General features: G+C 44.0%; 1 protein-coding gene across 1 annotated transcript; it reads left to right on the top strand.

The window, feature by feature from the left end:
* Window positions 1-255: 255 nt before the first annotated feature.
* Window positions 256-11,013, top strand: LOC104269486 (stearoyl-CoA desaturase 5-like). Its single transcript, XM_009870143.1, has 6 exons — window positions 256-354; window positions 895-1,128; window positions 5,988-6,193; window positions 9,645-9,877; window positions 10,438-10,668; window positions 10,704-11,013. Exons 1-5 carry the CDS (start codon window positions 256-258, stop codon window positions 10,626-10,628), a joined length of 963 nt encoding a protein of 320 aa, XP_009868445.1. The 3' UTR covers window positions 10,629-10,668; window positions 10,704-11,013.
* Window positions 11,014-11,524: the final 511 nt, after the last annotated feature.

Here is an 11,524-nt window from a genome sequence, read left to right as displayed (position 1 = left end):
AGGAGCAGCTTTAATGCACTGTTCACGCAACCCTTTCCCATAGTATCCTCTTCTGTTGCAAGTGAAAACAACTCATTCATCACACTTAAGACACTATAGACAAAAACATCGAGCACATCAGAGAAGCAATCAATGCACACACAGATGCATGGCTGGAGCAGGCAGCCCAGGTCCACTATCTCATGTTGCTGCCCCAGCCAGCCATTTGTCCTGCCCCTAGAAATAGGAGGTTAACTGGCCAGAACATGTGCCAGTATGGCCCCTGCTGATAGGAAAGCCAGAGATTATGCTGATACTGTGCTAGTAGTTGGTGTGGGTATTGGGTGCATGTGCTGTGTGTCTAGCCTGGAGCCAGTATGGTGAGTAAGGAACAGAGCTGCTCCAATGCTGTGTTTGCCATCTGAAAAAATGCTTGAAACAAGTTTACTTGGCCAATGTCTTAATTAGGGGAAGGAAAAGCAGTTCCTGAAACTGAGGAAGATGTTGGATATTCTGCTTCCTGGTCCATTTTTATTACCAAGTCATGAGTTCCCAATAAGAGAAGTTTTTACTGTGGAAATTCTGACATAGCTCTTGTCTTTAGAGGTGAGATGTGATGCTCTTAAACTGACAGATTGGACTCTAGCAAAGATCTGTGTGAAGGAGGCTGACAGTGTCCTGTTAGAAGAGCTGTTGCTACTATTGTGACGTGAGGGATGAGCTTTCACTCCATTGTACTTGGTGAAGCCACATGTCGCAGTGTGATGCTTTAGTGCTGTGAAACTCTCCTGAACAACACACTAGCTAAATGAGGAGGGGTGGGTAGTGGAACAACGTGTCCTTGGAACTGTGGGGCAGAGTTGGGCTGAGAACCTCACCTTCTGTCTCTCCAGCCTGATCTGAGTGATCCTGCAGGTGTCAGCAGGCAGGGACAAGGATCATCTTTACATCAAAGAAAACAAAAATAAATGGCAGTTAGCCCCTGCCACATCCCATGTTTTGTTTTTTTGCCTTTCAGCATATTTCTGTTTCCTGATGACGGCCCTGGGTGTGACGGCTGGTGCACATCGCCTGTGGAGCCACCGTTCCTACAAAGCCAAGCTGCCTTTGCGGATCTTTCTGGCTGCAGCTAACTCCATGGCTTTCCAGGTGGGGTTGTGGTTGCCCATCCAGATTCTTGGCCTCCAGGCAGCTTTCTCTCCTGTGCAGTGATCCCCTCAGTTTAGAGACAGCAAAAGAAAAAAAAATCCTGGCAGAGACATCTGCTGGTAACACACTCGGTTCAGAGGGTGCAGAGAACCCTCTCACACCCATATGTAACTGTAGTTTTAGACAGTCCAGGAGCAATAATTACTTAAGGACCAAGTTGAATGTGTCCAGATCAGGAGCTCAGCACCTCAGCAGCCTATCTGTGGCACAAGTCAGGTCCCACACTTCACAAGATGATGTGGAAACTTTTGTAAGGGCCAACTTGATGCAAATATGTCTGCATAAACAAGTCTTTTTGTCCATACAAGCAGTTGGAGATTCTGACATGCTTAGAAAGGAGAGCAGGCATCCTTTTATAATCTTGTTTTTCACAATTCTGTTTTATGCAGCATTTATCACTTGTAAAATTCAAATACATTTGCAAAGAAGCATGTTACTAGCCCTGTATTTTACTGATAGGCAATCTTAGACCTCAAAAATGTTTGTGTAACACCCAGCTGGTGGTAGGAGTTAGACCAGAACCAGGATATTCTTGGTGTGAATTGAGTTACTCCTTTGGCTGTTCAAAATAGAGATATGAACTTGTACTAACATTAAACTTAGTGAGTTTGGCTGCTGTGACGCCTTGTGGCATTGAGTACCATGTGAGCGTTGATTTTTAAGCTTTCTCCCTTCAGTCTGTTTGGTTGACTTCTCATGTAGCTTGACAGAAGATGAAGAGAGTCCCTCTATCCACTCCTGTCCATTTATTATCTTTGATTTATTTTTTTTTTTTTAGTAAGGTGGAAAAAATTAATCTTGTTAATCCCTGTAGACATTACAAAGAGCACAATGCTTTTGATTGAATATGAGAATGTGTAAATTTTTATTATAAACTTCTTTTATATTTAGCCATATTCCAGCTGCCTTGTACAGAGATTTACAAGCACTTTGCTCAGCATGTTAAATGAGAACCCTTTGGTACTGTCCTGTTTTACAGCCATCATGTCTTTCATAAGTAATTTAAATAAATGGGTCGAGCTGGTTCCAGTGAGCCTGAACATTGGGATTTCATTGCGTTCTGCTCCCCTGTTGATATGGATTTTGCTCTCAGCTGTGTTGGCCTTATCACTGCTTTTGGCTGAGGACATGGTGCGATTTTTGAGGCAAGGAAGTACTCAAAGTGGCTTCAATCCACCTTTCTGCCCTTTGTATTGGAAAGAAAAAGAAAGGCCAAACCACTTACTCCAAGTTTTAAGTAGTCTGAAGCCTGCTTCAAATTCCCATGACATCCATTGCCTGCTAAAGGCTGGTTTTTACTGCCACAAGCAGACCATCTCCTTCACGTTGATTTTGGGAGGAAGAGGCAGTGTTGGAGATAATATACAACATCCCTAGATGCTGAGTATTGAGGAAATATTCAGACTTCCTGAAGGGCAGGGGAAACTGTGCCAAAGTGTTTTAACTTGATGTTGCATGGCCTGTGACATGCTGTGCTTCCTCTGAACTTCCTGCCAAAAATGCAGCCATTTTAGCCCTGTTGCCCAGTGCATATTTTATGATTGGAACATGATGAACTGTGTTTCTTCTCTTCACGTAGAGTGAAGCTCTCACAATTTTGAAAGACTGTGCCTCTTGCTGTCACGTTTGTTTCAGAAATAGGTAATACTTGGTTTATGTCTACTTGATATCCTGGTGTTTAATTTTTCATCATCACAGTTGGGATGTGCTGGTGTCTCCTCTGCTACTGCTTCTGGCCATCTCTGTGAAACAAGCTGTGTTGTTCGGCTGAGGTTGTGCTGTGAGCATTTGCACACAGCAACAGTGGTTGCATAGAAATTCACGTCAGCCTACTGAAGCTGTTACGTAGTCCTGTAATAAGTCTGGTCTGCAGGTTTATTAAGGGACCAGCTAATGAAACTTCATATGGGCACCACTGTCACAGCATGATGCAGTCACTCTCTGCTGTGGAAGGAATTTCACTTCTGTGTTTACCTGAAACTTGATCAAGAGCGGTGTGTTCCTGAAACATGATTGCTGTTAATAGACTCAGAGCATATTTACATGTGCTGTGCTCCAGTCCTTAGTACATTTATTGCCGGTAGTTATGGCTTCTGGCCATTATTTTCTCTTAGCCTTTGAGGTTTTTAATTAGATGCAATTTGATTGTTTCACAGCTTCCTAACCCCTTCATCAGGAGAATAATGTTTTTTTGCCAGCCCTGCAGGTGCTTGCTGTGGTATGAAAAACTAAGGTAGTTTCTTACAGTATCATTACTCTTCCACAAATAATTTTATCCAGTGCTCTTGTGACAAACTTTTCAGGAGTCTCACTCAACAAATTATTTCTGGTTAACAAAGAAGACCTTTCCTAGGTGTGCCTATTGCATAACCTTATTTTTAAATAAGTCATTTTAAATGACTTAATCTTAGCATTTTCAAGTCTTCTGGATAGTCCCATTGAACCCTCTTGAAGCAATGTAGAGGCTTTCATTCCCTTTAGTTTCTCTGCAGGAAAAAATAAGTTGGCAACAAGGTAAAGATCTCCCCTTGTTCTCACTGAGGAGTTCGGTGACTTCCTTTGCTTCACTCAGTTTACTTTGTTCTCCTGTGCAATGGCATAGTTAAGGTGCAACATACTAGAGTGCTGGTTAGGGGCTGATCTTCACTGCCTCCTTTTCAGTGGCTTAGATGAATCAGTGCTACAGAAAAATGTTCCCCTCATCCTCAGCCCACTCAGAGTATTACAACGTCCACAGACTGACAATAGTATGGATCTTAGTCCAACTGTGTGTAGAGGAGCTGAGATCTTTCTGGGGCTTTTGTTCTTCACTTGCCCATTGTGGACTATTGCAGACAACGTTTTTGCAAGGCTGAAATTGGACACATGCATTTGTGTTGGATTTTTTAACTGTTGTTCATGGAATCCCCTCAGCAACATGGGCAGCCTCAGTGCTTTTCTCTCAAATGTTGGTAACTGGGAAAGACCAGTAATTTCTGTGAGGCTTTCAGCATAGAACTTCTGTCTCCCAAAATACAGATATACATAGCTGTCATTAGCCTGGGCTTACTGTGTCACACAGTATATTCAGTGCCATGATGTCTGTCGCACTGTGGTTACTTCACAGGCACCACAAATGGTTTGCTCAGTGCTGCTGGGAGCAGAGCTGCTGTGGTTGGTTGTTGTGCGTGCTACTACTGTTCCTAAAAGTAACCCAAGCTCTTCCTTCTTGTGGGTGTTACGTCTTGGGTACTTCCCTGGCAGTGCAAAGATGGAAATAGTAGAGGAAAGCACACTCCACTAAGCATTCTCTGATTAAAGTTCACATTGTTGTGGATCTGGGCATTATCTAACATTTCCATGTCTTGGTCCTGTTGTTTGGCAATTGAATTCATAGATGAATGTGTGGCCTGAATTTTGCGAGTGTTGTACGTGCTTACAATGCACTGTGCTAATAGCTTGGCACTGCTGCAAAACCCACCAGTTTAGTCCAGTAGCCAATGAATCCTGCAGAACAAACTGGGATCCTGAAATGCTATCAGCTGAGTAAAGTCAGAGAGTCTCATTTTATGGATCCAACTCTGAAATTGCAGTCCATCCCCTCTTCCCTACAATCCACATAATCCCATTTACAGCCATAAGGTATTTCAGTGTCCCAGATCTTCTGACAGCTTGAGCAGAGACAGGGTTTGACTTGCTTTATATCAGCATCCAAGTTTGAGCTCATGTTTGAGACTTTTGTTCCAGCTTGGCTGCAAATGCAAGACTTGATTTCCCATAAAATAGGCACATCTCCTTTCATACCTTAATTATAGAATCATAGAATTGTTTGGGTTGGAAGGGACCTTAAAGATCATCTAGTTCCAAGGCCCCTGCCATGGCTAAGGACCCCTTCTGCTAGATCAGGTTGCTTAAAGCCACATCCAGTATTTCCCTAAACTCTTAAAGGGAGAGGGTATCCACAGTGTTTCTGGGCAACCTGTTCCAAGGTCTCACCACTGTCACTGTAAGGAATTCTTCCTAATACCTAATCTAAATCTATGCTCTTTCAGTTTAAAACCACTGCCCCATGTCCTATCAGTACACTTACTGATAAGGAGTCCCTCCTCATCTTTCCTGTAGGCCTCCTTTAAGTACTGGAAAGCTATGCTCTTGTACACGTCCCTGCAGACAGAGCAGTGATTTAAATGGAAGTGCCAGTTTTACTGTGGAAGATGCATCCTTCCAAAAGGCTGAGCGAGTTCAGCTCCTGTTCAAATCAGGAAAGGGCAATGTGTAGTGTTCCACAAACTTTGTCCCATTTTCAGGGACATTTTACATTTCTGCCTGAAGGCCATCAGTGGTAACCAGCTGAAGCTAGCTTAGAAAAAGGAGGCTAGAATTGCATGCTAGAATTGCTACTCTACAGTAGCACCCTGAAAATAAATATGCAACCTCCCCCATGGCAAGGTCATAAAATAAAAATGTAAGCATGTGTGTACCTGTTCCTTCAAGCCTGGTGGCCATCCTCAGACAGCAAGCAGCCAGAGAGGACACAGGAGCAGGGCAGACTGAAGATGGTAACTCCCAAGAGTCGGTTGACTTCCAGTGGTCCCCACCCCTGGGACCTGTCCAGTCTGTGTCACCAGTTCTCAGAGCAGTGTTATGGGCTGTCTGGCTGCAAAGCTGGGATCCTTCAGAATGTCTTTAGTGACTAACCTTTTTTTGAGGAGCATCAGAAAGGGGTTTGTTGCTATTACTGTGTGGGGCAGGAGCTGGAAGTGATACTGCTGGAGCAGCACTGGCCTCTCTCCTCTCACCCCACCGTGCTTTCTGTGTAGAACGACATCTACGAGTGGAGTCGAGACCACCGTGTGCACCACAAGTACTCGGAGACGGATGCAGACCCACACAACGCCCGCCGTGGATTCTTCTTCTCCCACATCGGCTGGTTGTTTGTGCGCAAGCACCGGGACGTCATAGAGAAGGGGAGGAAACTGGATTTCACTGACTTGCTGGATGACCCCGTTGTCAGGTTCCAAAGAAAGTGAGTGGCAGTGCTGGGCCCTCATGTGAGGTGGGGTGGCGAGGTCCCTCTGCCTGGTTGTCTAGTTGTGGCTCATTCCTTATTTTTCTTCTCTCTTCCAAGACATCCCCACCACCTTGATTGCAGGCGGGACTGCTGTCCCTCAGATTTCCTCTGTTGACATATGGCTGACACTTGCTGACTGTCCTTGCAGGCTCTGCTGCACACGCACTGAGCCCTGTCCTTGTCTCTCTGCTTTTCCCAAAAGCCAGGCTAGTTGTGAAAACAGGCACAGCAGACATTGCTGAAACCTTGGCCTTCTGCTTTGATCATCAGAGCAAATGTTGTAATGACTTAATGCAGAAGTGCCCATTTTACTCTGCAAACTCATCTTTGGCACTGTGGGCCAGTGCAGACCAAGTGCTTCCTCACCTGAGGCTGTCATTCCTCACACGATTAATTGTCTCTCTTGAGAATTAGCATAGACCTAGTTCAGTTTGCTACATGCTCTGTGAGAGGTGAGAATTCAGCAACATGCTTTGTCCTCTATGTGAGCACCTGTATTTTAGGGACTGTCTCTGTCTGCAAATGTTTGGCCCAGGTACTTCGACAAACCACATAAACTTATTTCTGAGTATTTTATGGGTAATGGGAGCAGTCAGTTGAGTTCAGAAATCAGTTTATTTTTTGCATTAGTTTATTTTTTTGCATTATTTTTTGCATTGTACACTAGCAGAATTACTTCCACATTGGAAGAACTCCAGGAGTGAGGAATTCACTGCCCTCCACATATTGTTGCTTTTACTAGTTCCTCAGTCAGCAGTGCCTGTTTGCAAAAGCTTGCAGTTTCCTGCAGCTTCTCTTAATTGTGTTACCACCTTTTCCAAGACAACAGTATCCCTCAAGAAGCAGGCACTACTGCTTTGGCTATGCTGCAAATGTTGTGTAGTGAAGAAGTATGTTTTCTGCAGGAAAGTTATGTCTTTGGAAATGCCTCTTCTCTGGATTTGAATTTAGGACTTTGGAGTTTACCTTTCCTTATCTGGGAAGAAAAATTCAGCTTTCTCCTTTCTATAAGGTTGAACTGCTGAGGTTTTTTTTGACAGTGTGGAAAGCCTGGCAAGTCAGATCAGTAAAAATCATAATAAGCCCTTTTCTGTCATGTTTTGTTTTATGGCCAGATTGTTAGCTTTGCTGAATTCAGTTGTGCTGGTGAGCTCTAGATGAGGTACCATTCAATCAGTTCAAAACCACATCACTTCAGCTGAAATCACAGTACTGCTCCAGGCATGTCTGGCAGCAAAATTCATCCTCTCTGAATAACAGACCAATAATCCTGCATGTGATGTAAAAGAGAGGCTCACAAGTGAAGTGACTTTGTGACAAATTTTTCATGAGATGAAAGCAGCCCTGTTCCCAAAGTATTTATTGAGGCATTAGTTCCCCTGAACTTCAGATAAGGAGGTTTCTCATTCCAGAATGGATGTTTCAGTCAAAGGGAGAGAGAGAAAATATAGTTGAATGTTTGTTCAGATGCAAGATCTAATGTCTTCATCAAAGACTTCAGCCTGGGCTTCTTGCAGAATGGTTTTAATTGTTGCCTAATAAGCTGGTTTCACATTTTATTTTCCTGGAGTGGCAGTGACTTTGAACTTTGAAGGAGTTTCCTGGACCGGAAGGTATTTTTCTTCTCCAGATCTACTTAAATCTGGGCCTTGAATTGATGAGGTTTGCAAACTTCATCCACAACCTGGTTCAGAAGTCAGTCAGATGAGTGGGAAATTATCTGTTATCTTTCGTATAGCCTTGGCTTAGGTAGGTGAACCTATTGTTCATGAGAAAGCTAAGGAGATACTCTCTTTTTCACCATGAGAACTGCAGATCTCCTTCTAGAGCCTAGCATGTGAGGCACAGTCTCCAAAAAAACAAATCAAAGAACTTGCAGGGCAAGAGTTTAATTTATTTCATGTATAAGATAACCAAAAGCAGCTGGTGTGTTAAAGATGAGAACTATGTTCATGGAAAATGTCTTCCTTCCAGAAATAATGCTAATACTAACATTTTTCCAGTTCTTTTGGGGTCTTAATTGAAAATTGTTTGCCTGGTTTTGTCTAATCAAATTGACAGTTCTTCTATCTGAAAAACTTTCAACAAATGGAAAGTTTTAGTAACTGTTTAATAAATCTATACTCTGTTCTTCCTCATCCCTTCTAGAAAATTCTAAGGTCTATTTTAAACCTGTCATATGGACACAAATATGGGTGTTATTTTTCATTTCTTTTCTTTCTGCACCCTTTAAAATCCTGTCGCTTCAGCGTACTGCTCCAGTTCCATGTGGCAGCTTGCTTTGATGATAACATCCCAGGATCACTGTGGGCTGTAGTAAATCTGGGCTCCAGGGAGGTGGAAGGGCTCAATGTGAAAGACAGGACCTTGCTTCCTCTTCAGCTGGGTTCGCAATGCAGGTGGCTCCCAAGCTGTACTCTCTTGCTTCTCTCTGCTTCTGAGTGCCGTTATACTATTCTCTTTTTATAGTCATTTATTTCTTATCTCGCTTTTGGCTTTACCTCCTCACTTCTTGCCAGGCTGCTCCCTTTCTTCACTTGCCTTGGATTAATTCCCCCATCATGATTTTTCTTTTTGTTCCTCCTGCTGTGAACTTGGCTCTTCACATCTGTGCTCCCTGCACCTTGTGCTCTCTCTTCCTTGCCTTGTCTGGGCATGTGGCTTTAGCTGTACTGTAAAGATTTCCTGTTTGTTCTCAGAGTGTTCAACTTCCCCCCTCCCCATTTTGTACTGCACACTGAATTTGTCCAATATATGGAAAAGTGCCAGGCCTTGTGCCAGGCAGTGGACTGGGAGAGCAGCAGTAATCCTGGCCCTCAGGCCAAGGTGCATCTTTCTCCTCACCTGTGGTGAGATGCTTGTGGTGTCTTAGCAGCTGCTTTGGGTCTTCTGCCACTGTTGGAGCTCACGCAGCAGTAGTGGCATAGAAAGTTACACCTACCCTGTGCTGTGCTGCAAGTCTCTTCTGATCTGAGCACAGGGGATGTTTTTGCCAGCTTTTAGCAGTGAATGTGTTTCCAACACAGTTCCACTGATGCCATGCCAAGCCTTAGGCTTTTCCAGTCCCAGAGCTGGACCCTTAGTTCAGGATGTACAGCTAACTCTGCACTTGCCAAAGTTTAAGGGTGCTCAACTTGGGAAGTTTGCTTTGGGACTGGGTCTCAGCTGTTCAGCTCCACTGTTATCAGCTGCTTCAGGGTTTTGGGTTGTCTTGGCATTTTGAATTGCACTTAGAAAACTTGTCATGATTATGGATGTCTGAAATGTTTCCTCCTGCCGGAGTTATAGGGCCAGCCCAGGTTATGCCAGAGAGTTCTGGCAGAACCATGTCTCCAGAGATTCAACCCTACTTTTACTGTGGTGGGAATGACAGCTGGGGTGATGATATTCTTTTATTGCCCTGCAGGTATTACAAGAGTTCAGTTGTGCTGATGTGCTTTGTGATCCCTACCTTTGTGCCGTGGTATCTCTGGGGGGAAAGTCTCTGGAACGCCTACTTCCTTGCCTCCATCCTCCGATACACCATCTCCCTCAATGTTACCTGGCTGGTCAACAGCGCTGCTCACATGTATGGCAACCGCCCTTACGACAAGAACATCAACCCCAGGCAGAACACCTTTGTCACTCTGGGAGCCATTGGTAATTGCTTTAGCCCTGGGTAGAGTTTTGTGAACCCAGAGTAACATCACATCGTATTTCACCCTCATCTGGATTTCGGGCACCAGTAACTGGGTATCACTTGGAGCCAGGGCTTGGAGTAGGCTGGAGCTTGTGCATCCTAGAAGAAGACTCCCTTGTTTTACTTGTGGTGCCCACACTGAAATAATGCCATCTAGTCTCTGGGCGAAGATATGTTTACAGTAGCAATCCTGTCTTCTCATTAGTTGGCTGGGGACAGCACAGCAGAAGTGACTGTTTCTTAGTTAGTTGTGTGTCTCCCCTCCTGAAGCAGTTACAGTTTTCTTCCCTGAGTGTAAGAGGTGGGACATGCCCCCTCCTACTTGGGAGGAAAGACTAAAGCACTGAAATGCGATCTGTTGTAAATCTGCCTGAGAGGGGTGTCCCTTAGCCAGGGGTGGTGCATAACCTGCACTGGATTCAGAACTTGGGAAGCGGGCGTTGGGATGTCCCACCCAAGCATGTTCCTGAGTTTGTAGATGTGCCACTCATGGTCTTTAAATTCTCTCTCTCTTTTTCAGGTGAGGGTTTCCACAACTACCACCACACCTTCCCATTCGACTACTCAGCCAGCGAGCTGGGCCTGAAGTTCAACCCCACCACCTGGTTCATTGACTTCATGTTTTGGTTGGGCTTAGTCACTGACCGCAAGCAGGCTCCAAAGGAGATGATCCAGGCTCGCAAAGAAAGGACTGGAGATGGCAGTGCTTGAAAAGTAGCACTTTGCTGTGCCAGCACTGTCATACACTTAGGTGGGTGGGTGCGTGCATCCTTGTGCCTGTGGTAGATTTATTTTCCTCTGGGTAAAATTAGTTCTTCAGCTCAGTTCGGCTGAATTAATTCCGCAGAAACAGATTTGGCCCCAGCTTTTTTTCCTTATTAGCTGTCTTATGTCCAGACTTCAGACTATTAAGTGTAAAAATGTTATATATTATTTAATGTTATAGTTAAAAAGGAGAGAGATTTGATTTCAGTCACTGTAGTTCATGTCCGAAATACACTGTAATTTGCTTGTTCATGAGGTTGGAGGAACTAACTATTGTTTCCAAGTACAGCTGGAGAGATCTTTGTTTCTACTATTAATCAAATATGGTTTTGAGATGCATCTCTTGGAGAGTATGGGGCAGGGCCTAGTGTGCTGTTTCAACTACAGACTAATGGAAAGAACAGTAACAGTATTGATGGGAACAGGATGTCCGAGGGGAAAAATTGGCCTAAATTTAGTTAGATGTTAGTTTAAAAATTTGCTTTCTTCTTTTTGTTAGCCCAGTTAGCCAGCCCAGTGCGCTGCTGTCTTTGCTAAATATGAAAACCATTTATTGCTGACTAGGCTTTTGTGTTCAAGATTTGTGTCTATACAGGCCAAAACGCCAACTGATGCTATGTTGAGATGATTCCTTTGTTGTTGCATATACATTGTGTAATTTGTAAAGGTATAGAGCTCAGCCATGTCTTAAGCCAAATAAAGTTTGGTTTCTATGTTTGGAAACCCAAGTTATATTCTCATAGGTCATGAACGTTGATGCATGCGTATTTTAGCTCCTTTTGCACAAGAGGACTCTTAATTTCTTTTTCTGCCTTTGACTAGTGGGTCGTAGAAAACTGACC

The sequence above is a fragment of the Apaloderma vittatum genome, unplaced genomic scaffold, assembly GCF_000703405.1.
Source record: "Apaloderma vittatum isolate BGI_N311 unplaced genomic scaffold, ASM70340v1 scaffold28015, whole genome shotgun sequence".
NCBI lineage: Eukaryota > Metazoa > Chordata > Aves > Trogoniformes > Trogonidae > Apaloderma > Apaloderma vittatum.
The sequence above is the reverse complement of the archived record's forward strand: the minus strand, read 5'-3'. Positions and strand labels throughout refer to the sequence as shown.